The 27,946-nt window shown below is 50.8% G+C and overlaps 2 protein-coding genes across 4 annotated transcripts; one reads left to right on the plus strand and one right to left on the minus strand.

Annotated features, from left to right (window-relative positions):
* The first annotated feature begins 153 nt into the window (after window positions 1-153).
* Window positions 154-18,359, plus strand: PTCD1 (pentatricopeptide repeat domain 1). Of its 2 annotated transcripts, none has more exons than XM_030300371.1 (10): window positions 154-258; window positions 2,531-3,018; window positions 5,280-5,420; window positions 8,485-8,703; window positions 10,470-10,571; window positions 12,498-13,205; window positions 14,258-14,374; window positions 15,068-15,250; window positions 16,918-17,092; window positions 17,211-18,359. In XM_030300371.1, the coding sequence occupies exons 2-10, from the start codon at window positions 2,554-2,556 to the stop codon at window positions 17,336-17,338; spliced, it is 2,238 nt and encodes a 745-aa protein (XP_030156231.1). In that variant the 5' UTR covers window positions 154-258; window positions 2,531-2,553; the 3' UTR covers window positions 17,339-18,359. The 2 variants fall into 2 exon arrangements, with proteins under 2 accessions (XP_030156231.1, XP_030156232.1); XM_030300372.1 differs by having other exon boundaries at window positions 166-270.
* BUD31 (BUD31 homolog) lies at window positions 17,529-27,751 on the minus strand. Of its 2 annotated transcripts, XM_030300450.1 has the most exons (6): window positions 27,647-27,751; window positions 26,308-26,442; window positions 25,514-25,634; window positions 19,683-19,805; window positions 19,295-19,461; window positions 17,529-17,774 (listed from the first exon to the last, which is right to left on the minus strand). In XM_030300450.1, the coding sequence occupies exons 3-6, from the start codon at window positions 25,605-25,607 to the stop codon at window positions 17,724-17,726; spliced, it is 435 nt and encodes a 144-aa protein (XP_030156310.1). In that variant the 5' UTR covers window positions 25,608-25,634; window positions 26,308-26,442; window positions 27,647-27,751; the 3' UTR covers window positions 17,529-17,723. The 2 variants fall into 2 exon arrangements, with proteins under 2 accessions (XP_030156310.1, XP_030156311.1); XM_030300451.1 differs by lacking the exon at window positions 26,308-26,442 and having other exon boundaries at window positions 27,647-27,719.
* Window positions 27,752-27,946: the final 195 nt, after the last annotated feature.

The raw sequence follows: 27,946 nt of genomic DNA on the forward strand, positions 1-27,946 counted from the left end.
CCGCCGCCGCCCGAGGGATGCCGGGAGCTCCCGGAGCCCGCGCCGGCCTTTCGCCTGTCCAGACCCGGCCAATAGAGCGCGGAGTACGGGCCGCTCCGCCAGGCCCGACTAGCTGCCCGCCGATCTCCTGCCTCGCCTCGCTGCACCGGATAACCTGCATCCGCGCGCACCGGCTGGGGAGTTCGCGTAGCGGACTGAGCCTGCGCGAAGTCGGCGGAGACGCGTGCCTACGGGAAGGTGGCCGGGAATCAGGGCCTGGTGCGCGGCGCTGTGAGGCGGGCACGCGAGTGGGGGCGACGCGGCGGGGTGACGCGGGGCCGCACTGGGGGTGACGCGGGGCTGGAAGTCCGGGCTGCGTTCTCTGGGCCAGACTTTTCGAGTGGGAGCCCATTTGACCTTTCCTGGAGCCCAGTACTTGGGCCGGGACAGGACAGGGGCCGCGAGTGTCACCGCCGGGATCGGAGTGGGGGACGCCGGGATGGAGTGAGACGACCGAGGCTCTAAAGGCCGGTGTGGAGTGGTCGGGCTGGCCAAAGGGCCCCTGGGAGCGTCTGCCGAGGGGCGGATCCCCCAGAGTGGCCAGCGGCAGCGCGTCACTAAATCAGGGGTTATTAGCTTGGGCAGGTTAATGAACTTGGGGAGGAAGAAAATTACACCTTTAATTTTCTCTGTGTGAAATGAGCATTTCCTTCCGTGACGGAGTAACGTTAGCAGTGCCCTAAACTAAGTCGTGATTTCCAGTGGGGAGGAGGGTAAATGATGGTTGGACATAGAGTATCTGCAACTACTTACAAGCTATCATTTACGCCCATCACTGCTTTGACAGGATGACAGAATCTTGGTATTCGGTGTGTTGCAAAAGCAGCGTATAAACTAATGTAGCATGTGTTTGTTTTCAAAACGTTTTGATACCTATTTTGATATCATTGGTTTTTTTTCTTGCAGTGCTATGTGTTTCATTTAATGCATATAAGCACTTTAATATGGCTACCTGAAAATTTTTAATTATATATGTGCTCACGTTATATTTCTGTTAGAGTTGCAGGCATCATCCAACGTGGAAAAGGCCCTTTGTGCTAATGTCACTAGGGTGGTGGTCAAAAGAGGCTGTCCAATATCTTACTCGGACCTGGGTTGGAAGTCAGCCCAGTTCCACAGCTGGCGGGTCTTACCTTGATATTCCACTGTATTGCGGCAGGACCCCCCAGCCAGTTGCTCCCCTTCCTGAGCCTCAGTTACTAATCTGTTCAATCTGCAGTCACTTCTGCAGTCTTACCAACTGTGACCTTCTAATGTAACTAGATCCTAAAATATTTTCAGGCTGGCTATTCTGGTGTTTTTTCTTTATTAAAGAGTTTCAAGTATGCAGACCAGGATGTCTAGCTGTCCAATAGAAATACAGTGCGAGCACATACGTGATTTAAAATTTTCAAGTACTCGTGTTATTATAAAGTTTAAAAATTGGGAAACTCATGTTAATTTTCTTTAGCCCAGTATGTCCAAAATTATTTCAAAATGTCATGTCGAAAGATTATCGTGTATATATTTTACCTTCTTTTTTTTTTTTTGGACACAGTCTTTGAAATCTGGTGTGTAATTTGTACTTAAAGCACATCTTCATTCAGACTAGGCATGTTTTAAGTGTTCAGTAGCCACATGTGGCCAGTGGCCACTATATTGGACAACACACCTCTAGTCCATTTACCCACATATTTTGCAGGAAAGACACGTTTGAATTAACTTCCCTGTGCAGAGGCCCAGAATGCTGACAAATATTTCCTAATAATACATTATAATAGCTACGATTTCTAAAATTTCTATTAAATGAAATGTGCTAAAAATACCTCATTTAATCTTTACCCTCGTGGTGAGGTCGGTGGGATTATCCTCACTTTTTACATTTTTTTAATTTTTTTAATGTTTATTTATTTATGAGAGAGAGAGCGTGAGTGGGGGAGGGCAGAGAGAGGGAGACAGAGAATCCTAAGCAGCCTCCAGGCTCCAAGCTGTCAGCACAGAGCAGATGCCGGATTTGAACTCACGAACTGCGAGATCATGACCTGAGCTAAAGTTGGACGCTTAACTGACTGAGCCACCTAGGCACCTCGGATTATCTGCATCTTACAGCTGATGATATCTAGGCACAGGAAGGTCAAGTAATGGGCCTAGTCCCGCAGGACTCAAACTCAGCTCTAACTTCAGTCCCCAATCTTTTAAATCATGGGTTGATAATATCAATAGCTTATGTCTGTCGGGTGTTTACTATGCCAGCACCATGCTGCAGGCCATGTATTCGAAGCCTCATTTGATCATTGCTACAGTGCTGTAGTTGACCCCAGTTTACAGGGGAGGAGACTGAGACCAGAGCAGCCAGTGCTGGGAGACTCGTGGATGATGGTTTGGCAAAACTGAAATCTGAACCTGGGCTTTCTAATCTCAGAGCTTGTGCTTGTACTCACTTCTGTGTCCTCTTTCTGCCTTTTGTGACTACAAGACCAGTTAGACTTCATTCTTTTTCTGACCTTGCCAGGCCCTAGAGGGGAAAAGCCAGAGATGGACCTTGTGAGATTCGCCCGGCTCTTCTCCGGCCCTCGCCCAGTGGGACTGTATGCCCTTCAGCACCTTGACCCTCTCAGAGCCAAATGGGCAGGAGGCAGGGAGTGGCCTAAATGGCTGAGGGCTGCGGGGCTGACACAAGCCTGCAGCAGCTCCCCCTCTCAACTGCCCCTTGGCCAGGGGAACCAGAAGAACAGGAGCAGCGTCAGCTCTGACCTGAGCCAGCCTGGCCCCATGGCCACTCAGGAGGAAGAGGAAGAGAGCTTTGGGACCCTCTCCAACAAATATTCCTCAAGGAGAATGTTCCAAAAATCAACAGCCCAGTTGTATAACCTACGGCTCAGGGAACAGAGTGTTGATGAAGATGAGGAGAGGGACCTGGAGCCAAAGCCACGGCGGGGCCGGAAAAACACCCCTTACTGGTACTTCTTCCGGTGCAAACACCTGATCAAAGAAGGAAAGGTGAGGGAACCTTTGGATTCTGCTGCTCCTGGGTCTACTTCTTGGTAGTTCAGTATTCTCGAAGGGCCACCTTACCTTCCCTATCTCTAAATATTTGGATGCTCAGGGCTCTTCTCTGTCCTCACTCACCCTGGGTGCTGCACCAGGTGACCCACCAACCCCCTTGCTGTCAGGGTCCCCCTCCTTGTTACAGTTCTCATGTTGGTATCCTCAGCCCATCCTTCCTAATCTGCATATCCAGCTACCTCACCATCTCCCTTACACTTACCCACATTCATCTGAAGGTTTTGTTCACAGCCTTGTTTTCCCTGCACTGTCTTCATCTCACTAAATGGTGATGCCTCTCAGGCCAGATGCCTTCAGGCCATCCCCAACTCTTCTCTTTCTCTCACCAGCTCCATGTTCAAGATGTTTCCAGTCCTAACACTTCCCTCAGGGCTACCCCTACCTTAACCTCAGCCCCTCGGCTATCAAAACCCTTGTCACTGGGCTCCCTGCTGCTCACACCACCTCTTTCTCCCACATCTGCTTGCAGCACAGAGCCATCCTATTAAAGCAGAAAGAAGATTGTTATTTTTCTTTCCAGGACTCTCAATGTGTTCAATGACATTGATGTTCATTTTATTAAGTATAGATAAAGACATTGCATTTATGTTTAAAAATTTCTTAGAGGTGTGTGTTGAAGATTTGGGGAGTGAAATGATGCAATGTCTGGAATTTGCTTTAAAAAATTCAGTTTGGAAGGGGCGGGAACAGGGTATGGTGAAACAAGATTGGCTGAACGTTCATCATCATTGTAGTTCTATTTTCTTTTGTGTGCGTTTGAACTTTTCTTTCTTTTCTTTTTTTTTTAACGTTTATTTATCTTGAGAGAGAGAGTGTGTGTGAGCAAAGAAGGGCAGAGAGAGAAAGGGAGAGGGAGAATCCCAAGCAGGCTCCGTGCTGTCAGTACAGAGCCTGACGTGGGGTTCGATCTCACTTACTGCAAGATCACGACCTGAGCCGAAATCAAAAGTCAGACGCTTAACAAACTGAACCACCCAGGCACCCCTGTTTGAACTTCTCCGTAACGAAAAGTTGAGAAACAGAGAAGTCAAAGCCTCACAATAGCTTATGAAGGCTGCAAGATCTGCCTTCCACCCTTGGCTTTCCACTCATCTCCCCCTCCCTCACTGTGCCACAGCCATTCTGGCCTCCTCTCTGCTTCTCCAACTCCCAGGGAGACTCCTGCCTCAAGCCTTTTGCACTGGCTGTTTTCTCAGATAGCTGCATGGTTCCTTCCCTCGCCTCCTTCAGATCGCTGTTCTGTCATCTTCTGGTTGAGGCCCCGCTTGGCTGTCACATCTAAAACTGAATCCCCCATACCCTTCTTTTGGCACTGCTTGCTTTATTTTTGTTTTAAAACCTATCACCATTTGACACAGTGTATATTTTTCTTAGTTATCTCATTTGGTGTCTCTTTCCACACTAGAAGATGTGTTCCATGAGGGATCTCCCTCTTGTTCGTAGCTGTATCCCAGCGAATAGACTTTGCCTGGTACATAGTAGGATTCAGTAATTACTGGCTGAACCGATGGACAAAGAAAATAATTAAGTTGTAAAGGAGTGAATTGAGGATTTAAAGGGGGTGGTATAGGAGTAGGGACGGGGTAGAGACGACTATGGGCCAAGGGGATTTGCAGCCAGAGGAAGCTAGTCATTCAGGGCTGCTCTCTTGTGCCATCTCAGGAGGCTGCTGCTGTGAATGGCCCCCTGTGATTGTGCAGCACAGTGGCCCTGAGTGTACCTACCAAACTGGCCAGAACCCAGTCTCCCATCCAGCTTAGACCCGGGGGGCTGGCACTACAGATGGGGTCACCAAGGAAGGAGGGGGAGGGCAGATTCCAGGATCTGCAGAATTAATATTTTCTGAGGACTTACTGAGGATGAGGCCCTGGCTCCACTCTAGGCCCACAGACAGGCAAAGACATGGCCCTGCCTTTGAGGACTTTAACCTCTGGCTGGAGGGAAGGCAGGCATGGCAAGGGGGCTGAGAGCTTTCGTAGGTGGTGGGAGTTTAGGGGGCTTTTCTTCCTGGCCACCACGAAGCTCCCTTGTTGCAGAGCACAGGAACCAAGAAGCTGGTGGCAGAGGCCCAAGGCGGATGTGTGGCTCCCGGGCACGCCTGGGAGGGTCCCTCAGTCTCAGTCTCCTTCCCTTTTGCTGAGGGTCTCTGAGGCTGACCTGAGCCCCCTCCCATGTCCCCCCCCCCCCCCCACCAGCTGGCCGAGGCCCTGGAGCTGTTTGAGAGACAGATGCTGAAAGAGGAGCGACTCCAGCCCCTCGAATGCAACTACACGGTGCTGATCGGGGGCTGCGGGCGAGCCGGATACCTGAAGAAAGCCTTCAGGCTCTACAATGATGTGAGTGGGGGCTGGGGCACGGGGCCAGAGGGGAACGCTCCAGAGAGCATGGGCTTTAGAGTCAAAAGGAGCTGGGTGCATATCATGAGATGTCACCTGCTGGTGCATTACCCTGGTCAGACTGTTTAACCTTCCCAGCCTCTGTTTCATCATCTGTAAATTGGAGGTGGTCTTGGAAGATTACATGAATTTGTAAGTCCTCCGACCAGGGCAGGCCCCACCCGACCTCTTCCTTTTCCACTGCTACCCACCCCCAGTTTGTTTCTCCTCCTTACCCCCCATGCTCTATGCACATGCACACCCTTCTTTCAGAAAAAAAGGGCTTTTACTTCTCTTGGAAGATGATTTTACTTTATATTCATCCACTTCTTGTGTTGTATTTATCACTCGCAGAGCCAGGAAGCTGTTTCTTTTGTGACTCAGGAGAGAGCTTTGCCAAAGAGGATAGTAGACTCCAGTATAAGAGACCCCATCCTCTCTTGGAGCCAGAAGCTGGGAGCATCCTTTCTCCCAGCAGGACTTGTTGGGAGCCCTCGGCTGGTCATTTGGGATGCTCTTACTGTAGGCCTGATCATCCCTGGCTGGAAGCAAGGGGGAAGAGTTGTGGTTACAAATGGTAAAGTAACATGTCCTCTAAAAAACCTAATTAAATACCATGGTGTAGAAAGACATGATCAGCTAGCCAGCAAAGAGCATTCAGGTGGTAAGTGAGGGGCAGGTGGGGCCAGAGGGTATTTATTGTGGTTCTTGGTAAACAGTCCAGAAGCAGACACTTGCTTACACTTGGGGGATCCTTAAGGGAATTGGCACGTGTCACCTTGGAGAAGCTCAGTTCATTCTTTTTATTCTCTATCAATTTGCTGCTTTTTTTCCCCAATACACTTTTTATTTTGGAATAAGTTTAGATTTATAAAAAAGCTACAGAGATATGTGTTCCCAAATACCTCTCACCTAGCTAATCCCCGTATTAACATCTTACATAGTGAAGGTACATTTGTCAAAACTAAGAAACCACCACTGGCACATTACTGTTAACCGAACTCCAGACTTTACTTGGATCTCACCACTTTTTCCACTGATATCCTCTTTCTATTCCTGTATCCAGTCTGGGTTCTCATACTGGCTTCTCCATTTTGTGATTATTATTATTTTTTTTGAGTTTCCTTTTTTTTTCCCCCTGTGATATTGACAGATTTAGGGAGTGCTGGTCAAGGATTTTATAGAATGTCTCTCAATTTGTACTTTTTTTTTAAATTTAAATTTTATTTTTTATTTTTTAAAATTTGCATCCAAATTAGCATATAGTGCAACAGTGATTTCAGGAGTAGATTCCTTAATGCCCCTTACCCATTTAGCCCATCCCCCCTCCCACAACCCCTCCAGTAACTCTCAGTTCTCCATATTTATGAGTCTCTTATGTTTTGTCCCCCTCCCTGTTTTTATATTATTTTTGTTTCCCTTCCCTTATGTTCATCTGTTTTGTCTCTTAACGTCCTCACATGAGTGAAGTCATATGGTATTTGTCTTTCTCTGACTAATTTCACTTAGCATAATACCCTCCAGTTCCATCCATGTAGTTGCAAATGGCAAGATTTCATTCTCTTTCATTGCCGAATAATACTCCATTGGATATATATGCCACATCTTTATTCATTCATCCATCAATGGACATTTGGGCTCTTTCCATCCTTTGGCTATTGTTGATAGTGCTGCTATAAACATGGGGGTACATGTGTCCCTTCAAAATAGCACACCTGTATCCCTTGGATAAATACCTAGTAGTGCAATGCTGGGTCGTAGGATAGTTCAATTTTTAGTTTTTTGATCAATTTGTACTTTCTTGTGATGAGGTTGGGGTTATGGGCTTGGGGAAAGAATATCACAGAGGTGAAGTGCCCTCTTCACTTCGTGTCACGGGACCTATCACAAATGACATTACCTTCTTGGTCGCTTGGTGAAAGTAGTGTTTGCCAGGTCTCCCCACCTGTACTGGTTTTCCTTTTCCATTTTTCTGTGGGTGTCCTTCACAGCTGCTACTACTGTTGTTGGTTACTTATTTGTCTGGTATGATTCTTCCTGTCTAGAGCATGAGCTCAATGAATACAAGCTGTGTCTGTCCTGGTAACCACTGGTGGCCAGTGCCTGGCTTGTAGGAAGTCCTCATACACGTCTGTTGTATATGTGAGTCCACACAGAGCACGCATCATCCGTCCTCAAAGTCAGGATCACCATCCTCATTTTTCAGAGGAGGAAATGGAGGCCCTGGGAGATAAAGTGCTATGTCCAGAGTTATCCTGCTTGAGAACACTGGAGCTGGGATTTGAGCCCCAAACGGCCTGACTCTAAAAAGAAGTTTCTTTACACTCCTCTGCAAGCATCTTGTCACCTGCCCTCAGTCAGGTGGCCTTTGTCTGGGAAATAGCACTTGGCTTTACCAGGAGCTTCTCAAACTCGAGCTTGCTCAGTCACCTGGAGGGCTTCATAAACACAGCGTCAGCCTCACTCCTGGGTGTGTGACTCTGCAGGGTGGGGGATCCTGAGATGTGCTGCTAGTGTGGGGGCCACTCTCCTACCTGGCCCTCGCAACAGCCTTTCAAGATGATGGTATCACCCCCATTTTTCCAGTGAGGAGCTAGCTTGCCTGTGACCACTCAGTTAGGAAATGTGGGAGCAGGGGTTTGATTGTTCCTTCCTACCTTTCCCCAGACCACATCCACCCCATGGATCTTCACAGTCAAGGTGACCTCGTCGGCCAGTGGGTGGGAGCATCTGGAGGATCCTGCTAAAAGCATCTCAGGCCCAGAGTGGGCTGATGGCCATGGGGAGGGTGACTTTGGTGCATCTGGAGTGCAGGGTTAGCTTTCAGAGTCCCTCTGGCTGAGTCAGGGTTTTGGAGAAGTAGGCCATATTTGGCATATTGCTCAGCTCCACCTTAGCACAGGCCCTGCTGGGGGCCTGTTTAATGGAGGAACAGAGTCCTCTCTAGCTTCCTCTCAGGGCAGCTTGTCACCTGTGTGTCCAGCTGACCCCAGAGCCACTTCCAAGTTTCTTCCCATCAATGCAGATGAAAAAGCGGGACCTGGAGCCCTCAGATGCCACATATACGGCCCTGTTCAACGTCTGCGCTGAGTCGCCCTGGAAGGACTCTGCTCTGCAGAGTGCCCTGAAGCTCCGGCAGCAGCTCCAGGCCAGAAACTTCCAGCTCAACTTGAAAACATACCATGCACTGCTGAAGATGGCCGCCATGTGCGCAGACCTCAGGATGTGCCTCGATGTGTTCAAGGTGAGGGTGCCTCTTCCTTCCTCATCCCCCGCTTGGGGCCAGTCTCACGTGGCAGGTGTGAGGTTGTGGCTGCGTCCCTCGTGCAGGGGTCAGGCGTGGCTTCACGACTCAGAGGCCTCGTGGGACACATAAAGAGGCCCCTCCCCTGTGCAGGCAGGTTGTGTGTGCCGCCGCTGTGTGCTGTGTCTCCCTGTGCAGGACTCGTGGTGCTACAGAGGAGGGCAGGGCTTCATAGCGCTGAGGGCAAGTCAACGCCCAGCAGGGCAGGCCTCCTGCCTAGAGAGAGCAGTGGGAAGAAAAATCCTGGTTTCTGGGAGGGTGGAGTCTGGCAGGTCAGTGTGCCAGGTTTGAGGGGAGCAGGTGAGTGGGCTCATGGGAGTGCTGAGCAGGGGCCTGAATGCCTCAGGGCTTTGGCCTGCAGCCTCTTTTATTCCCCAGCTTTAGGGTTTTTATCTCCAGTTCCGGAGAAGGAGACAATGAAGGAGGTTTAAGCAGGGAGGACCGAGAGCAGGGTGGTGGTTCTGCACTCTCAGGTTGTGAAGGGAGATCAACATGAGTTAACACCCAGACAAAGGCTCATGGGAAGCAGGGAAGGCTCTAGGTGCCTACGACCAAACCTCAGGAGAACTGGACACACCCTTGGCAGCGTTGTCTTCCCTCAGGGCCGGCCTGCTCTCTACTTTTAAGTTCTGTCTCACTCTTCCCATGGCTGACCGACGCTTTTCCTCACTACTCCAGTGAGGTCCCACCTGCGCACTGCAGGAGCCAGGACCCGATGGAGTGTCTAAGTACCATGTGGTGCGGGACAGCCTTTGACCAGTCCCTGGGTTGGCTGCCTTGAGCCGGCCTGGCCTGTGGGAGAGGCAGGATCATGGGGTCTCAAGTCTGGAGACCTCCCTGAGTGACAAGTCCCTCTAAAGGGTGCTGTGTGAGAGGCTGGTGGCTGAAGCTTCCAGAAGAGGGTGGTGTGGCTGATAGGCCTCTGACCTGTCCAGAGATGGCATTGATATTTTATGCAGGTCACTCTGGCTGATGGGGGAGAGGGCCCAGTTCAGAAAGAGCAGTGATTGTCCAGGAAGAGGGAGCATAAACTAGAAGCTCACTGAGATGGAAGAGTTGGTGACTGAGGGGGAGACGGGAGAGCGGCAGCAGACCGGAAGGGTGGGAACACCCATGCTCACAAGAGGGACAGAGGAAGACAGGCTTAAGGAGACTCTGAGGTGCTGAGTGGTGGAAGAAATTTCAAGAAGTCTGGCCAACCCCGACAAGCCCGGGAGAGGCCAGCGCCATGAGCGCGTACCATGTGCAGGCCCCACACCTTTTGGTAGGGTTGTTCCAAAAGTCCTCTAAGGCACGTCCTACCTGTGACCCCACTCTACAGATGAGGAAGCTGAGGCCAGGGAGCTTAATGCCTTTCCCACGCTCACAGCTGGCCTATGGCGAAGCTGGGACCTAAAGCCAGTTCTGTGCAGTTCCAGTGCCTCAAGCACAGGGGCTAGAAGTGGCTGCGGGGATGGTCTTTGCCAAGGGGCTGCACGAAAGTGATTGCTTCGGCCAGGAAGAGCAGCCTGGAAGGAGAGGAGGACGGAGTGCAGGCAGCAGCTGGATGGCTTGTTCTGAGCCACTCTAGAGCCAGATTCAGGTCCCACCTCTTCAGGATGCACAGCCTGGGGTGCGCTAGGAGTGTCTGCCCTGAGTCAGCCCCGTCGGGCCCAGGACTGGGCTCTGCCACAGGTTCTCAGTGTGACCTCTGTTCCCTCCCCCAGGAAATTGTCCAGAAAGGGCATGCAGTCACCGAGAGGACCTTCAGCTTGCTGCTCATGGGCTGCATCCAGGACAAGAAGACGGGTTTTCGATATGCCCTGCAGGTCTGTCCCTCCCAGCTCTGCCTTCCTACCTCTCCCGCTGTGCACCTGTGTCAGGTGCAGATGATGATGCGTGCATCTGAGCGGCTGTGACGGCCCTGTGCTGGGTGTTTTTATATTTGTGGTATTTTGGCCTCTGCAAAGCACATGGCTTCCCACCGTTTTACAGATGGCAGGGAGAGGAGGCCCTCAGACGCGGCATGGCTGACCCCCAAGTGAGGGCATAGCCAGTCCTCTCCCACTCTACCGAGTGGCCTTCTGTGCAGCAAGCTCAGATCGGCTATGCTCACGGTCTCTGAATGCCCATAGCACACTTACCCAGAGTGCTTGTTCAGCCCACCTCCCTCAGGCCCCCACTCAGCATCTCTGCAGGTGGGACCCAGGGGTCTGCATTTAATCCTGAGAGATTCTCGTGGACATCGAAGTTGAGACACACTGCTCTGATTCCACCTCAGGACCCCCGAGAGAACCCCCCCTCCTAATGAAGTGGGGTGGTGGTATTAGGAATGGTACCACAGCTGCTTTCGTAGCTTCTCACAGGTGGGGAGGACCCAGAGCTCACCTAGAGCCCTCCCACTTAAGGCGGGGCCCACAGACTGGCAGCTTAGCTTCACCTGGGAGTTTGCCAGAGAGGTAGGGTCTCAGCCCCACCTGGGCCTACTGCGCCTAGATCAGCATTTCAACAAGATCCCCAGGTGGCTGATCCACATGGAGCGTGAGCCCATGTGTCCCCTGGGACAGCCCTGACCAAAAGCTCGCCTTCCCTCTGCAGACTCCCTGGAAGCAGTAGCTTTATAGTGAAAATCAGCCAAGATCTTGTTCCTTCCTTTCCTTGTTCTAGATCTGTTCTAGTTAGAGGTAGTTTGTAACGCTAATAGCTGGTTTGTGTTTTGCACCTATTAAACTGCTCAAGCTAGGCACCAATAGCCCCGTTTTACAGACAAAGAAGCTGAGGCTCACAGAGGTTAAGAAACTTGCTGAAGGTCCCAGAGCTATGAAGCAGAGCTGGGATTTGAACCCACATCCATCTGACTCTTAGAGCCCAGGCCCCCACTAAACCTCAGTTCTGTCAGCGTTTCCCATGGGGGTACCTGCTGAGATCCTTGCCCTTCTTAAATCCCTGTCTGATGGGCAGCAGATGTCTTGCAAGCTGCACCCACCTGGGCCTGACCAGCCCTTACCTTGTCTGCACACTTACCCTGACAAGGATAGGAAGTCGGATGTGAGCTCTCATCCCACTGAAGGTGGCCTTCTTTTGAGCCCACAAAGGCAGTGAGACCAGTGAGCCCTGTGTGGCATCTCATGGCATCTTAGAAATGGCGTGGTTTTGGTGTCAGACTGACCCAGACATGATCAGGGCAGTCCTCTGTGGAAAACACACTTGAGTGTGCAAGGCACTGTGCTGTGGGATAAAAATGATCTCAAGAGGAAACAGGGCTGCCAGCTTCTGAGGCACTCTTCCTGGTTGAGTCCCCTTCCACTGTGCCTGCTCTCCAGGAAGTGTGAGAAGGCTGCACGGGGCAGGGCACACAGTGAGCACCCAGGAAGTACAACTAAATCCAGTTCTTAAGTCATTCTAGACTCTTCCGGAACCTAGCCTCTCTGATCGTCCCTCCCCAGAGGAGTACAGAGAAGGCAGGCAGAGACCCAGGGCAAAGTCTGTTCCCAGTACAGGGGCCTTGGGAGAGGACAGAGAGATGAAATTGCGAGAACAGTTTTGGGGTAAACTAGAGGGAGGACAGGGGTCCTCCAGAGAGTCCTCAGATTCTCAGGATTCTCAGTTGTCTAGAACCTGGCGTTGGATTAGATACTGTCCAGCTCCTTCCTGTGCCCTTTGCATTTACCGAATGGTTGTTGACTCCCTGTGCCGGCTCTGCCGAGGGCTTTTCTGAGAAGGAGCACAGGGCCAAGCTTGTCTCTCCCCGGTAGGTGTGGAGGCAGATGCTGAGTCTGGGGCTGCAGCCAAGCCAGCATGGCTACAACCTGCTCCTGGGAGCAGCTCGAGACTGCGGCCTGGGGGACCCGGAGGTGGCCTCGGCACTGCTCTTGAGGCCCAGGGAGGAGACAGTCTTGCTCCAGCCCCTGGCAGGTGGGTTTCGGGCAAGGAGGAGAGCCCAGGCCCGGGAGGGCGACGGCATGTCAGTCAGGCTGGACGTGGAGGCCCTGGAGAGGCAGCTGTTTCTGGAACCTTCTCAGGTGCTTGAGGGCCGTCTGGAGCCTCAGGAAGCCAGAGGCCCCAGCAAGGCCCAGCCCGAGGTGGAAACCAAGACAGAGCCTGACCACATGGTGGCCCTCACTTCTTTGGCCCCAGAGCCTTCTCCCCGGGGGCCGGAGACCAACCTCCTGACCTTGGGAGCAGTCTCCCCAGCTGTGGTCTCCTTTGGGACTGTGACCACCCCGGCTGACCGGCTAGCCTTGATGGGGGGCCCGGAGGGCTTCCTGGGCAAGATGGCAGAGCACGGGCTCCGACCCAACATCAAAACCCTCACACTGCTTGCTGAGGTGGTGGAGCCCGGGAGTCCCGCGGAGTCCTCACTGCTGACCGTCCTGGACATGCACCAGGTGGAGGCTGATGTGACGTTCTTCAACACGCTGATGAGGAAGAAGAGCAAGCTTGGAGATCTGGAGGGGGCGAAGGTGAGGGGCTCAGAGGCAGGCACCAGGTTCAAGGCTGCGGTCCCTCCTTTCCCTTCCCTCCTCTGACCTTCTGACTGCAGGACCTGGCTCCCCTGCAGGGTGTGTCATCCGTTCCTGCAGTAGGTGGCCAGACTGTCTGGGGCCTCTGTTCTGGGCCTGGGCCTGAGCCTGGACTTGGGCAAAGCTGACAGTCGAACGGTGAACCAGCCAGCCACTCTCCCCATCCCCGTTGAGGAGCTCCCAGGTGGGTGGAGGCAGACATCAAACATCCTCACACTGAGGGGCACATGGGACACGTGGCCTAAGAGCCTGGTGGCTCCCAAGTGTGCCCACCCTTCAGCCACAACCCCGGACACACACACACTGATTTAGCCCTCTGTGTTAAATGCTGTTCTACAAGCTTCTCATCCTTTCCTCTCTTCACTGGCTGCACCACAAGGCTGTGCTGGTACAGGCTTCCCCATTTCATAGATGGGGACACGGGAGTCCTTGTGGGATTTTGTCCATGTGTCTTTGTCACATCTCTTTTGTCAGAGCACTGACCTGGGCTCTTGTGGGCTCTTGTGTCTTGTGAAGAGACACAGCCTCTGCCTTCAGGCCCTCAGTGCAGAGCACACCTTCTAGACAAGGTAAACATGACAGAACCCCTCCCTGAGCCAGGCAGGCTGCGAGGCCATCTTCTTCCGCAGCCCCTGGCCCGGGCAGCCTCGGCCGTTACTTCCCACGCTGTTGTTGGCGCTGTCTCCCGCCTTAGACACTGAAGGCCGAAGGCCAGGGTGGATGACCGACAGTGGAACAGAGACAGGAATGTGAAGGGATTCATGTTCCCATTCACGTTCGGGGAGAAGGCAGGGTAGTCCTTGCAGAGCAGCTGAACTCTGGGGAGCTGGGCTGAGAGCAGCATCTAGCGTGGCTGCAGAGGGGGCTGCGAGGCCCCCGAGCATTGCTGTGCCCCCGAGGCCTACAGCACCCAACCAGGGCTTCAACCAGGGAAGGCTCTGGCTGGGCCCGGTGGGTTACAGCTTACAGAAGTGCCATGTCTGTCCTCACAGGCTCTGCTGCCACTCCTGGCAAAGAGGGGGATCCTTCCCAACCTGCAGACGTTCTGCAACCTGGCCATTGGGTGCCACAGGCCGGGGGACGGCCTGCGACTACTCGCAGACATGAAGGTGAGTGCGTCCTGGCCAGGCCAGGTGCTGAGAATTCGGGGGGGGGGTACTTGGGAAGAGAGGGCCTGGGCCCTCCTGAACCCCCAGGCCTCTGCACCCAGACAGCATAAACAGTGTGCATGGGGGTGGGGAGTAGGGATGCTCTAGCTTCAAGTGTATAATGGTCATTGGCCCAATGTGAGAGAAAGTGGACCCTGGTCAGTTGCTGCAGGAGCCGGCATTGAAAGCAGAGGGTGTGACAGTCTTCAAGGTGGCTGTGGTGGGAGAGATTGAGGGAGGTCGTGGGGAGAGACTAGGCCCAGTTCTGGAGGGACGGAAGGTATGACCGGAGCAGGGATCTGTCAGAACTTTGGGGGCAGGGGTTGCGGTAAACCTACAGCCAAGAGCCGAAGAGGTGGTCTGCACATGGTTTACTGCCCGAGTCCACTGATTTCTGAGCAAGTTCTTCAGGGCTGAGAGGGTAGGATCCTCAGCTGGGTGGGCTGGGCCTGCCATGTGGGGGCACACGCTTTCCTCCTGGAGCAGGAAGGACAGCCCATCGTTGCCACAGGGTTCTGCCCTTCTTGCCCTGGTTGCTGGTCTGCAGAGCAAGCCTGAACGGCAAGGTAAGCCCCCTAGCCTGACACGCACGGTAGGCTGCTTTGTCCCAACAGTGGCCATCTCCTTGCTGATTGTATGTCTGTGATGTTCCAGAAATGCCAGATGACTCCCAACACCCACATCTACAGCACCCTCATCAACGCCGCCCTCAAGAGGCTGGACTACACCTATCTCATTGACATCCTGAAGGACATGAGGCAGAACAGAGTCCCGGTGAATGAGGTGGTCATCCGCCAACTGGAGTTTGCAGCCCAGTACCCACCCAGCTTTGATCGGGTGTGTGCACCAAGTTCCAACTCACCTGTCTTCTCTTTAACCACCCCTGCCTTTCCCCTCACCCCTAGGGCCGGCCTTTCAGCGGTGGAATTCCGTTGCTTTAAACTGTCAGTGGCTTCCCTTAGGAGAAATTCCAAATTCTTCAAAACACAGCCCGTGAGTCTCCGTCCCTGTGGCTCATTTCATCTCAGGCTACTCTTCCCTGTATTCACAGTCAGTCCTACTGGCCTCTTTCCTGCCTTGGGGTTTTTGTATTCCCTCTGCCTTGATAGGCTCCCCGTTTTCCCCACAACTGGCTCTTCATCCTGTGGGCCTCAGTTTGAATGACTCTTTCTCAGAGCTGCCCCACTACTGCTGCCCCTTCCCATCACGTACAGCACTGTTCCTTTTTGCCATGCTTCACAACCTGTCATTACACGTGCACGTGACTTTCACCTTTGCAAAACCATAAGCCCCTGGAGCTGGAGACTGCCTGGCTCTGCTGGCTCCCCGGGGCCTGCCCATTGCCCAGTGCCTAATACAGTCTGTTTGTCAAGTGAATGGGACAGCAGCAGCAGTGAAAGAATCTGCTTTGTACTGGCCACTTCTTTCCCTGTTGTTCTGAAGAGAGCAGGCTCGGGGGCAGTGTGGGGGTAGGGGGCTCAGATTTTAGGTCTACGGAGCCAGACTCTGTGTTGAGTGGCTCCAGAGCAGCTGTGGCCTGGAGGAAGGAGCACAATCCCAGGGGGTAGGGAGTTGGCAGGGACACAGCAAGGCATGGGGTCAGGGACAGCCGTGCCGGTGCAATGCTGGAATGCCATTTTGAAGGCCCAGTAAGAATTCATGAGATGGCAGTAGAGAGCGTGCCTGGCAGAGGGCACAGCAGGGAGTATTTGGACAGTTGGTTAAGTCTTCTCATTGGTTCTTCCGAGTTATGTGTTTTGGATGCTAATCTTTTGTTGGCTCCATGTTGCAATATCTTCTAGTTCGTAGATCTCTTTACTCCGTGGTGTAGGGCCCTCGGGGGGTCTTCTCAGGTTCAGTCAAGTCACCGGACTACCACAGGCCCAAAGCTTATTGGATTCAAATCACATTTGTATTCCCTTACGACAGTGATGTATTTCCATTTGAGATGGTCGGGTTTTTGTTTTATGTACTTTTAGGCTGTATGAGATACATACAAATTTAGAATGGTTGAATCTTTTAAATCAGACTGTTTGTCATCATGTGGTAACAGTCTTCAACTTGGACATTTTTCGGGTTTTTTTGTACATATTCCTCTGCCAGCTTTCCTTTGGGATCTGCCAGGTTCATGCTGTTTGCTCCTTTCCTGCCTGCCTCTCCAGAGACCACTACAGCAGTGCTGAGAATGGAGAGAGGCACTCAGGCTGTGGAGGCAGAGTTAGGGGATTCTAGCTTGGGGGGCTGGGGTGACGTCCCTGGTGTGGCACGGCAGCTCGTATTTCGAAGGAGTGTTAGCAGAGGAAGTCTGGTCTACCCCACAGCAGCTTTGTCTCTCTACATAAGCTGCTCAGGGACCGAACAACTCTTCTGCCCTCTCCCTTTAACCAACTAGGAGCAAGAACAGCTTCCCTGAGGCCTGAGCCAGCTGCCATGGCTTGGGATTAGCTACAGGTAGCCTGCAATGACTAATGGCTCCTCTGAACCCCATGCGTTTCCATTTGTAGTACAAAGAGAAAAACACCTACTTGGAGAAGATTGATGGCTTCCGAGCTTATTACAAGCAGTGGCTGAAAGTGATGCCAGCAGAGGAAACCCCCCACCCGTGGCAGAAGTTCCGGACCAAGCCCAAGGGGAACCAAGACGCCATCACTGAGGCTGACGTGGACAGAGGCCTTGGAGGCAGGTGAAGGGAGGCCCCGGGGACTTCTGGCAGAGCTGGAACAGAGTGCGTGGTGTCTACAGGGCTCCATGGGAGCCCCGGGATGCTTTCCATAGCTGACCCACAAATGTGTTCCAGTGGCCTCCAGCGCAAGGGAATGGTCGGGCCCAGAGGAAGCGCTACAGCATTCTGCAGGCATCGGTACGAGGACACACTGGGCCCAGGGCCTGACGAGTCCATGGCAGGTCCAAGAGCAGACCGGCTGACCTTGGCACGCCCTCTCAGGTCATCCTTGCCCCCATCACCGATGGAGAAAGTGAACTGGCTCGGAGTCACAAAGCACCTACAAGGTGGAGTCAGGATTGAGTCCCAAGGGTGACGGGTCCCTCGGGTCTGGTGCTCACCCACTGGGTTCTACAGATGGCTGGCTCTCTGAAAGAACAAATGCAGGGCCCAAAAGGTTTAAAAGTTTTATTTCTACAAATCACAGCTGATAAACACCAAAGCCTTAACATGTAGAGACCATAATCCCACTCGGGCCTGGAGCACCGCTCTGCAAGAAGAGCTGCTCCCAGGAGAGGGCGTGACGCGACAGGCAGAAACCTGCGAAGTCCAAGGTTCAGGGTGAAGAGAGGTCAGGGCCCGAGGGCCTCAGCCAGAGCAGCCCCGACAGCCGCAGTGCGTGCACTCGATGATCCGGCCCTGCAACAGAGGACAGCTGAGACACCGCACTTCCACCACGTGTCACCCCTCCCCCCACGCGCAGCAATCCTCCCACCAAGAAGGTGGTGGGACATTCACGGTCTACCGTGACACTCTTCAGAAAGCCCTCCATGATGGATGGAAACAGCTACTGTGGACCCTGAAGCTACACTTCTGTGCACTTAATATATGCAAATTCTATGTACATGCTTATCCCCCCACCATAAAAGGAAAAAAAAACCTGTGAGCAATTCTTGTTATTCTATGAAGTGAGCATGACACACCCTTCAATACGCTGGAAGTTGGGTCTGTGTACTACTTGGGGCTCAGTGCCAGGGGCCTCTGGGCTGGGGAACTTTCTAGTGGGGGCACCGGGAAAGAGGATATACACCTGAATCTGTATGGCAGCCGAAGAGTCCTATCCCCTGGACTAGGTGGGCCCCAATGTCTGGCTGGGGGCTTACCCAACACAAGGCCCTAGAGCAGTGGTTTGTATTGATTTTCCTTTTTCCTGTTTTGGAGGAGCAAGACCCTTACCTAAGCAAACAAGATCAGAAGGTGAAACCCAACTAAAGCTAAAGCAGGCTCTATCCTGGCCGCAGGGCTGGGCCAGCACCCCGGACCCAATGCCACCACAGAATCCTGGGGCTCTCAGAGGGGAGGCTTCTGCCACTTCACCACCTCTCCCTGCCCCTACCAGAAAATTCATACCCAGATTCTTCCCTTGGGGAGGCAGCCCTCTCCGACGCCCCCTGCCCTTTGGCCTTCCAGGTGATTCAGGGAGACAGAGCTACCTGCTGAGCTAAAGCCCCGTGCCTGGAGTCAAAGCTCTGTAAACTGTAACTAGTGTGCAGCATAGAGGGACCCTGTGATGAGGCACCTGTGTGACAGGCAGCCAACTGGGAGGCGGGCAGTCCAGTCTGACCACCTGGCTCGGCCCACAACGAGCAGCCAAGGGTGCTGCACTCAAAGGCCACTAAGGGTAACATCACAGTAACTGCCTCCTTCTCTAGCTCCAGTTCAGAGAGGCTGATGCTGTGAGCTCAGCTACTGCACACCCAGCATCATTCCGGAGCTCCCCAGAGAACAAGGTTCTGACAGAAGAAATACAGTGTAATTCTGAGGAAAAGGAGGCCTGGAAAATAGGGTACCTGAAGAGTGAGCCCCAGAGGGGAAGGACAGGAATGTCTGCTTACTGGCCTGTGCTTCCCTGACTCAGCCTTCCCACCCCCAGGTCATACATGAGGAAGGACTTCAGTAACTTGCCCAAGGGTGGAGTTGAGACTGACCCCCCCCCCAGACCTAACACGCCATTGCTGCCAAACTGCCGGGTGTGGGTTCCCCGAGAGAGCGATTCCCTCTCTCGGGAATGGCCAGCAGGCCATCCAGCAATAAGGACTACATTCCAGCCCAACAAAACAGTGTAAAATCCCCTGGCGTCACCCAGGACACACTTCTGAACTGAAAAAGGAACCTCCAACTTGATCATCAGATGTTACAGGGGCGGAGACCTCACTTACCACTTCCAGCTTGCTTTTGGGGACCCGGCAAATGCAATTCGTCCCAAAATTGGTGTCCCGTGTCTGAATGCACCGCAGGCAGCATAAATTCTCATACCCCTGCTTTTTCCATTTTGCGATCAGGTTTTTGTCTGCGTAGCCTTCTTTAATACAATATTCGTATAGTTCTGTCCAAAAAATGAGGAAAGGGCATCAGACCACGGTATAACACAGCTGCCCCAACCCATCACCACTCTTCCTTAAAAAGACTATTTCGCCAACAGTGGCCCCTCCCCGCCTTTTTTAGTAATAAGACAAATGACATTTGCTAAGGCTGTAAGAATAAGAACCATTAAATAAATGTGAAAGCCACTCAAGTTGTCCAGGCCAAGAGAATTTAGCTAATTACCTCTGCTTATGGCTTTCCGCTTATAAAAGAGGTCAAAAATATAGCGGGTTTTCTGGTGGTGGATCCTGAAGATGGGCCACAGAGATTCCACTTTCCTCTTTCCCTCATGAGGTTCTGTTTCAGCTGGGGAGAAAAAGGGGTGTGTTTGTTTTGTTGTGGCAGGCAGCGTTCAGTCACAGGTCACAATGTTTTGTTTTGTTTTTTAAATAACTAGGGATAAAGAATAAATCCTACTTCATACCCTCTAGGTTTGCTGTCATCAAAGTGACCATAACAGGTGTTGATGTGGAAAAATTGGATCATATGCTGCTGGTAGAAATGTAACATGGTGCAGCCTAGCCTCTCTGGGAAAGTCTGGCACTTCCTCCAGGAGCTAAACAGTTACCAAGTGCCCTAGCAGTTCTCTTGCTAGGTATATTCCCAAAAGAACTAAAAACACATGCACACGAAACTCCTCTATGAATGTTTAGGCGGCATTATTCACAATAGCCAAAAGTAGAAACAACCCAGCCTCAACCAACTGATGAATGGATACACCAAACATAACCCACCCACAGGACAGAATATCATTCAGCCGTAAAAAGAAATCAAGTATGGACTTACTACAACACGGACGAACCCCGAAAACATGAAGCCAAGTGAAAAAAACCTCATCCCCAAAGCCCACCTACTGGATGACTATGTGCAGAGACACAAAGTAGGTTAGTGGTTGCCTCAGACTGGGGGGCGGGGGAGGCACTACTAAAGGGTGCAGGGTTTCTTTTGGAGGGGTAATGGCTGCTTGACTCTGAATATACTGAACACCCTTAACACTTCAAAAGGGCAAGTTTTACAGAATATGACTTCTGTCTCAATAGAGCTGTTATTTTAAAAAAGATAAAAAATGAGCCACATGATTTAAACAAGATTGAAGTGGCAATTCTGTCTCTTAGCAGCTCCAAGTTGATCTTTATCACCTTGACTCACTTTTTAGAGAATGGAGAAAGGGGAGGAGTGGTCAAGAAAAATGTGCCTCCATTTCTCCAACTTTGGGGACATTCTATGACTTAGGATGTAGAACTCAGCTCCACGAACAGGATTCTGTGATCCAAGCAAAAGGCAGGTGTTGAGGCCTGAGCAGTGCGCACTGTGTGCCTGCTGCAGCTGAGGCCCTGATCGAGTGCTGAAGACAAGGCAGTGGGGCAGACAGAGCAGGTCTGGAGCCCCGTTCCGAGGAGGGAAGCAGATCAGCACCTGGTGGTAAGTGGTAGAGGCCAGGGAGAACACAGAGGGGATGGCAAGTGGGGAGAGGGGGGACTGCCACTTTATACATGTGATCAAAGAAGGCACAAGAGGGACATCTGATCACAGACCTTAAGAAACAAGGGGTGGGCTGGGGACTGGGCAAAATTGGTGAAGGGGATCACAGGTACAAGCTTCCAGTTAGAAGACAGGTCCTGGAGATGTAAGGCATAGCATGGGAACTATAATTTATAATACTGTATGGTACGTTTGTAAGGCCTGGATGTCACATTGTGTTAATCATTTCATATACACATATCAAATCATGTGCATGTGCATGATTTAAAATCATGTGCATGATATAAAACATGCATGTTTTATATCAATTAGATCCCAATTTAAAAGGGGGAAGGGAGTGGGCATTGGGTGGCTCAGTCGGTTAAGCAGCCAACTCTTGATTTCAGCTCAGGTTTTGATCTCATGGTTCATGGGTTCAAGCCCCATGTCAGGCTCTGTGCTCATAGTGTGGAGCCTGCTTTGGATCCTCTGTCTCCCTCTCTGCTCCTCCCCCACTCATGCTCACTCACTCTCACAAACATCAAAAAATAGTTTTAAATAAAAAAGGGGAGGGGCAAACATGCTTATAAGGCAAACAGCAATGCAAAGGCCCTGAGGCAGGACTACTTAGAGATCCAGGAACAGCAGTTGTGGGCAGGGGATAAGGGAGAGAGACAGGGGATGGAACTAAGGAGGGGGCTGCAGTGAGACAGTGTTTGACCTGGAAGGCCACGCAAGGACTTTGTTTACCTGAGACAGAGTGCAAGTGGAGGAGGAGCAGAGAGAGAGAGAGGGTGAGGGAAGGAGACACAGAATCCAAAGCAGGCTCCAGGCTCTGAGCTGTCAGCACAGAGCCCGATGTGGGTCTGGAACCCACGAACTGCAAGATCATGACCTGAGCTAAAGTCGGATGTTTAACCGACTGAACCACCCAGGTGCCTCAGGACTTTGGTTTTGCTCTGATGGGGAAGTGAACCACTGGAGGGTCCTGAGCACACTGTGATCTGACTTAACAATTTGAAGCCCTCACCCTGGCTACTCTGTAGAAACGACTGTAGGGAGAGAAGTAGGAAGCTGCCGAAGTAATCCAGGTGAGAGTAGCTTGGACCATGTGGTGGAATTTAAAAGGAATCAAAATTTAGACTTGTGGATTTTCTAACATTGCACTATGGATAATTTAAAATGTACACAAAACAGCATATTGGACCCCCAAGACCTATCACACAGCTTCAAACATTTCTAGTATTCAGCTATTTTTATTTTATCTGGTTCTCCCCACTTCTGGGGGTGGGAAACTGAAGTATTTTAAAGTGATCTCAAACCATCAAGTGTCACATTCATAAATATCTATGTATCTCTAACATGTTAAAGACTTTTAAAAAAGGATCCACAATGCTAATATCCCACACAACAAAACCAACCATTCCTCCTTATTAGCAACCATACTCAGTTCAGTTTTCACTCATTGCCTCAAAAACACCTGCTGACAATGCATGTGTTTGAATTAAGGTCCAAACAACATCCAGACGTTGTACTTTGTTGGTCTGTCTCATAACATTCCCTCCATCCTGTCACCCTTCTTAGGAATCTGGATGTCTTAGATGCTTGGATAGGAAGAAAGAATGAGAAGAGTCCAGGATGGGTCCGTGGTTGTGGCCTCAGAACGGAAGCAGCTCTGGGGTGGATGAATGGTTCAGTTCTGGACATGGTTAAGTTTGAGATGTCCAAATGGGGCCACTCCATAGGCAGCTGGTATATAGAGTCTAGTTTTGAGTCACGGCTGGAGAAGATGTGGTCACCTGGGCAGAGTGTGGAAAGCCATGCATCCGGATAAGCCACTGAGGGAAGGGCACACTGCTGCCTAGGCTGCAGCTGGAAGCAGAGCCTCCGTCCCTGAGCTTTGGTCACTTTTCAGTCTTTTAATCATAGCAGCACTCCCATTTTTAAAGTCCCGTTTGGACCCATTTTCCCAAAACCACGTGCACATTCTTGGATGTTGTTTTGTACAGGTCCACACACAAAGTGGAACGCCGTTTCTGGTGGCTGATGCAGAGTCCTGCCCCTAGGAGGATAGGGCAGGAAGAAAGGCCGGGGGTAGGGGCATCGTGGCGCAAACTAGATGTAGCTTTTTGCCACTTTGCTAATGCCAAAAACTTCAAAAGCAACTGCCCGTTAACTTCAAAACCTTGGCAACAATTCTTTTAAAATGTTATTGTTTAAAAATCTAGCTAAGGGTTCATTATGCAAGTGTTTATGCTTATTTTCAACTAGTTTAAAGTCCTTATAAAAGCAGTTATTTACAAGTCCTGGTTATAGTCCACAGAAATAGTGCCTTTATTTCTGAGTTACCCACCAAACTCCCCTGCCACACAGTTTCCCCCATCTCTGCCCCTCAGTTGCTATAATCAGGCTCTTTGGGGACCTCCAGGGCCACAGCAGCTGTACAAAAACTTGAGTATGACCTAACAGACACATAAAGAGCCAGGCAGGGTCAAGAGTCAAGCTAGCAAACACTGGGGACAAACTACAAGAGAAAACGGGAACACTCCATCTGCTTCAGTAAGTGTGAGTTGTCCTGTAAGTGGCCCTCAGATCAGGACAGGCCTGGTAATGCCACTGGCTTTGGGCTCCTCTGTGCCAAAAGGCACACAAGGGTCCCCCATGTCTAGGAGTGTGGCCACAGATACCACAGGCAAAAGTTGTGCTAGAGGCTACAAACGAGAAACCAGCAGCCCCAGCCAGCCTGAAGGCAGGCTTTGTTTGGCTCCTTTCACAAATACCTGCGGTTTTTTGTTGCTGTTGTTGCTAAAGTGTGAGCAGGGGAGAGAGGCAAAGGGGGAGAGAGAATCTTAAGCAGGCTCCATATAGCATGGAACCCAACGTGGGGCTCAATCCCATGACCCTGGGAGCATGACCTGAGCCAAAATCAAGAGTAGGAATCTTGTTTTTTTAAGTTTGAATTTTAAATTAGAAGAGTTCACATGGGGGCACCTGGGTGGCTCAGCTGGTCAAGCATCTGACTCTTGGTCTCGGCTCAGGTCATGATCTCACGATTTAGGAGATCGAGCCCTGCATCAGGCTCTGTGCTCTCACACAGAGCCTGCTTGGGATTCTCTCTCTGCCCCTCCCCCGCTCATTCTCGCTCTCTCAAAATAAACCTGGAGAAAAAAAAACCAGTTCACATAAAACAGCTGGATTTCTGGCTTCTCTTGGGGACGGGAACCCCCCCCCCCCCCCCAGAAAATTTGGCAAAACTTAGCCTGGATCCCAAGGTAAAATGGGCTTCGGGTGAATAGCAGCTCCTGCCCCTGTCCAGTCTGCCACATCCTCAGAGTTTCCTATTGTTCCCAACACTAAAGCCAAGTCTGGTGCCACCTGCCATCCACTGTTTTCTTCATAATGGAAGGAAGGACAACATGAAACAGGTCTTACACCTGTGAGTTTATCAAAAAATGGGAAAGCAAAGAAATGCTGATGGCCTATATGATTAAACAAAAATGGAAAAGAATATTTCTTTTGGAGACAATTTTCAAGGACTCACAAAATCTTTTCTATTATAGCGCTCTCCAGGTTCCTTTATTTTGAATAGAGATCGGTTTGGGGAAGAAATCTCTAAGCCAAAAATGACCTTGATTACTGGAAGTTCTAGGTATTTAACAGAAGTTATCTGATACAATCAGTTTTGGGGAAAAAAGGCAACGTGACTTAACAATGATTTAATAATTATTGCTGGAGGTATGACCTCATAACAAGGGTTAGTTACCAAAAAGCTTTAAAGAAAGGACCGCGGGAGTTCGAGCCCCGCGTCGGGCTCTGGGCTGATGGCTCAGAGCCTGGAGCCTGTTTCCGATTCTGTGTCTCCCTCTCTCTCTGCTCCTCCCCCATTCATGCTCTGTCTCTCTCTGTCCCAAAAATAAATAAACGTTGAAAAAAAAAAATTTAAAGAAAGGACCGCTTTAAAAAGCAATTCAGTAAGTAGTTACACTGTGATCATATAAGATATAAGGCTCATGGCTTCGGATGAATTTTCTAAAACCATACTACATGATTCACAAAGTTCAGGATCATCGACATTTTTTGGGAACGTACATTGTAAAAAACTAGTGTATAATGCAGAAACAAAGTGATGATGAAACCAGTGTCAAAGACCCAATATTTTTATTAAGAAAAATAATAAAACTGTTTCAGAAAATGTGAAAATGAAAAAGGACAGGATTTTCCAAGTAAACATATTTTGTAAAATTCTAAATATGTACCTAACCAAAAATAGTAACTAATTATAGGTCTGCTATTTGATCTTTATTCTCTAAAGCTTTCATATCTAGTTGGCCCCAAAATGGCTTTGAGGACCTTTTCATTGGTGCCATCCTATTTTCCAGGACATAGAACATTCCTGAGTTAATAAGCAAACAAAACACGTCAGTGTCAGGAGGCCATAGTGGCGCTGCCTGTCTCTTCCCACCGATACTTGCATTTATGCCTGGCCCCTGGGGGGTCATCTAAGCCTGTGACCCTTAGACACACCTCACCCAGTCGCGAACTCCCCCACTCACCTTCTCTCATCTTTTGATCTAATTCATCCAGTGTCGGCTCGATCAACTCCCAACCATCTGGGGGAGCTTTCCGGCTTCTTTTGACTTTAGGCATGTTTCCCACAAGATAATTTGCAAAGATCTGGGGGCAGAAAATTAAATGGATTGGTTTCTGAACCTGAGATCCCCAAAGGCCTTCACTAGCCACCATTTTGGTGCACATTCACTTCCCTTACTCTGTTTCTTCATCTGTAAAATGGGGATAATATAATCTACCTATAGGACCATTGTGAAGATTTAACTGTAGTTATATGCAACATGCCTACATTAAATGTGTTTAATAGACTTTTTGGTGTTATCATTAACATCACCTATGAGCCTGGCCCTGTACTGGATATTGGGAACACAGAACAAAGAGTAAGACACAATTTCTATAGTTGAGAAGGTGACATTCTAGCAAGGAGATAGAAAGTGACAAGGCAGGGGCGCCTGGGTGGCGCAGTCGGTTAAGCGTCCGACTTCAGCCAGGTCATGATCTCGCGGTCCGTGAGTTCGAGCCCCGCATCAGGCTCTGGGCTGATGGCTCAGAGCCTGGAGCCTGCTTCCATTCTGTGTCTCCCCCTCTCTCTGCCCCTCCCCCGTTCATGCTCTGTCTCTGTCTCAAAAATAAATAAAACGTTAAAAAAAAAAAAATTAAAAAAAAAAAAAAAAGAAAGTGACAAGGCAATTACAACATAGTGTGGGAAGGACTATGGTTGGGAGAGACAAGGGAATGAGCGTTTAAAAGGGAAAAAGATGCTGTCAAGTCAAAGTACCTCAGGGTCTGCTTCCCAAGAGTGTAACAGAAAGATCTCTGATCTCTTCAGTTACAAACTCAACTTCTTGTCCAGCTCTACCAATTACTGTAACTTTGGGGGAGGTCACATTCCCTTTCTGGTCTTCAGTCTTATCTGTAAAACGAGAGCAGTGAATTAGCTTGATTGCCAAGGAGTTTTTGTTCATTTGTTTGTTTTTTAAGAGAGAGAGCACACAAACAGGGCAGAGAGGGAGAAAGAATCTTAAGTAGGAGCTCAGCACGGAGCCCAACACAGGCTCCATCCCATGACCCTGGGATCATGACCTGAGCCATATACTCTACCAGCTGAGCCATCCAGGCACCCCCAAAGAGTCTTCAAACCCAACAAAGTATTACATAAAGGCAAGTTATATAAAGTCCACACAATTAGCCAGTCCAAATCTAAACAACCACATTTCTCAAGTCACAAGGCATTTCTAGGTGGCAAAGCAAATTCAGGTTAATTACCTCCTACTGTGCAGCATAGCAGACTCCTATCCCCCAAACTCATTGGTCCCTCCCTTCTGTGGGGTGCCTGACAGTTTACAATGTCCACTCCCCCCCACCCCCAGCCTCCTTTCCTTAATCCTCCACTAACAACCTTACCGATGAGAAATGAAACTTCTGCAGGTAAAGTCAGAGTCACACAGATGAAAACTGGGAAAGTATGACTCGGATGGCGGGGGGGGGGGGGGGGGGGCTCCTGACTCCCAAATCAGTGGTCTTTGGACGTATCTTCCCTGCTTTGAAGCTAGAGATGGTCAGAATCTGGACCCTGCCCAAGCGCGCCCGGCTGGAAGAACAAAGATACGGGACACCAATTTGCTATGACCCAGGGAAATTCGAGAGCCCTGGCTCATCTGGAGGTCAGAGGACAACCCACAATAGAAAACTGGTAGGAAGCAACTAGATCAAGGGGTGTCGGGTGGTGTAAGAGGTGGTAGCGCTCGTAAGAAGAGCGTGGAAAGGCATTCGGAGCTAGGGAGGGAAAACATTACAGTCGCGACTGTACAAAAGGCTCATTGAGAGGACATCTGGGCCGAGCTTACAAGAACAAACAGCATTTAGACAGAAAACATTTTCGGGAGAGAAAACAGTGGGAGGAGTGGGAACCTAGAAGCAAGAGAACCCCTAAACCCATTCCCTGGGCAGAACGAACCAGGCGCCGACTCTTCTCGGGAACTCACTCTGACCTCCCGCTCCAGAAGCCCGCACCCGTCCCAAGCCAACCGCTCCCACCACCTCTGGGCCAGTGCAGATCTCCGATTCCTGGCCTTAGCGGTCACCAAGGTACTAGAGAACACAGGAAAAGCACTCACCTGAACCACCGTCGCCGTCAGCCGCCTCTTTATCGACGGCTTCCGCTTCCCAGGCAATCTCTCCAGGATGAGGTCCTCGCGGATCCCCTCCCTTTCTCGCGCTGAGATTGCGTCATTTTAGGTGTCTGCAGCTCCGCCTGTATAAATTCCAGCCCGCTGTTGCCTTTTGCTGTCACTTCCCGGGGGGAGACCGGCAGGCTCACGCGTCTCCCCGGGGGCTGAGGGACTGGGGGCGCTGTTGCCTGGGCAGCGCGCGGGCGAGCCTGGACTCAGGCGGCTCGCGGGACAGTCTTCGTGCTC

This window comes from Lynx canadensis, chromosome E3, assembly GCF_007474595.2.
Source record: "Lynx canadensis isolate LIC74 chromosome E3, mLynCan4.pri.v2, whole genome shotgun sequence".
In the NCBI taxonomy this organism is placed as follows: Eukaryota; Metazoa; Chordata; class Mammalia; order Carnivora; family Felidae; genus Lynx; species Lynx canadensis.

What these genes read in the sequence shown, in the direction of transcription:
- PTCD1 (XM_030300371.1), top strand. Translation starts at nt 2,554, where the DNA reads ATGGACCTTGTGAGATTCGCCCGGCTCTTCTCCGGCCCTCGCCCAGTG. An exon ending in GACTACTCGCAGACATGAAG is followed by an intron (nt 14,375 to 15,067) that starts GTGAGTGCGTCC and finishes GTGATGTTCCAG; the next exon opens with AAATGCCAGATGACTCCCAA. An exon ending in ACCCACCCAGCTTTGATCGG is followed by an intron (nt 15,251 to 16,917) that starts GTGTGTGCACCA and finishes TTCCATTTGTAG; the next exon opens with TACAAAGAGAAAAACACCTA.
- BUD31 (XM_030300450.1), bottom strand. Translation starts at nt 25,607, where the DNA reads ATGCCTAAAGTCAAAAGAAGCCGGAAAGCTCCCCCAGATGGTTGGGAG. An exon ending in AGATCAAAAGATGAGAGAAG is followed by an intron (nt 19,806 to 25,513) that starts GTGAGTGGGGGA and finishes TTTTCTCCCCAG; the next exon opens with CTGAAACAGAACCTCATGAG. An exon ending in CCAAAAGCAAGCTGGAAGTG is followed by an intron (nt 17,775 to 19,294) that starts GTAAGTGAGGTC and finishes CCTCTGTTGCAG; the next exon opens with GGCCGGATCATCGAGTGCAC.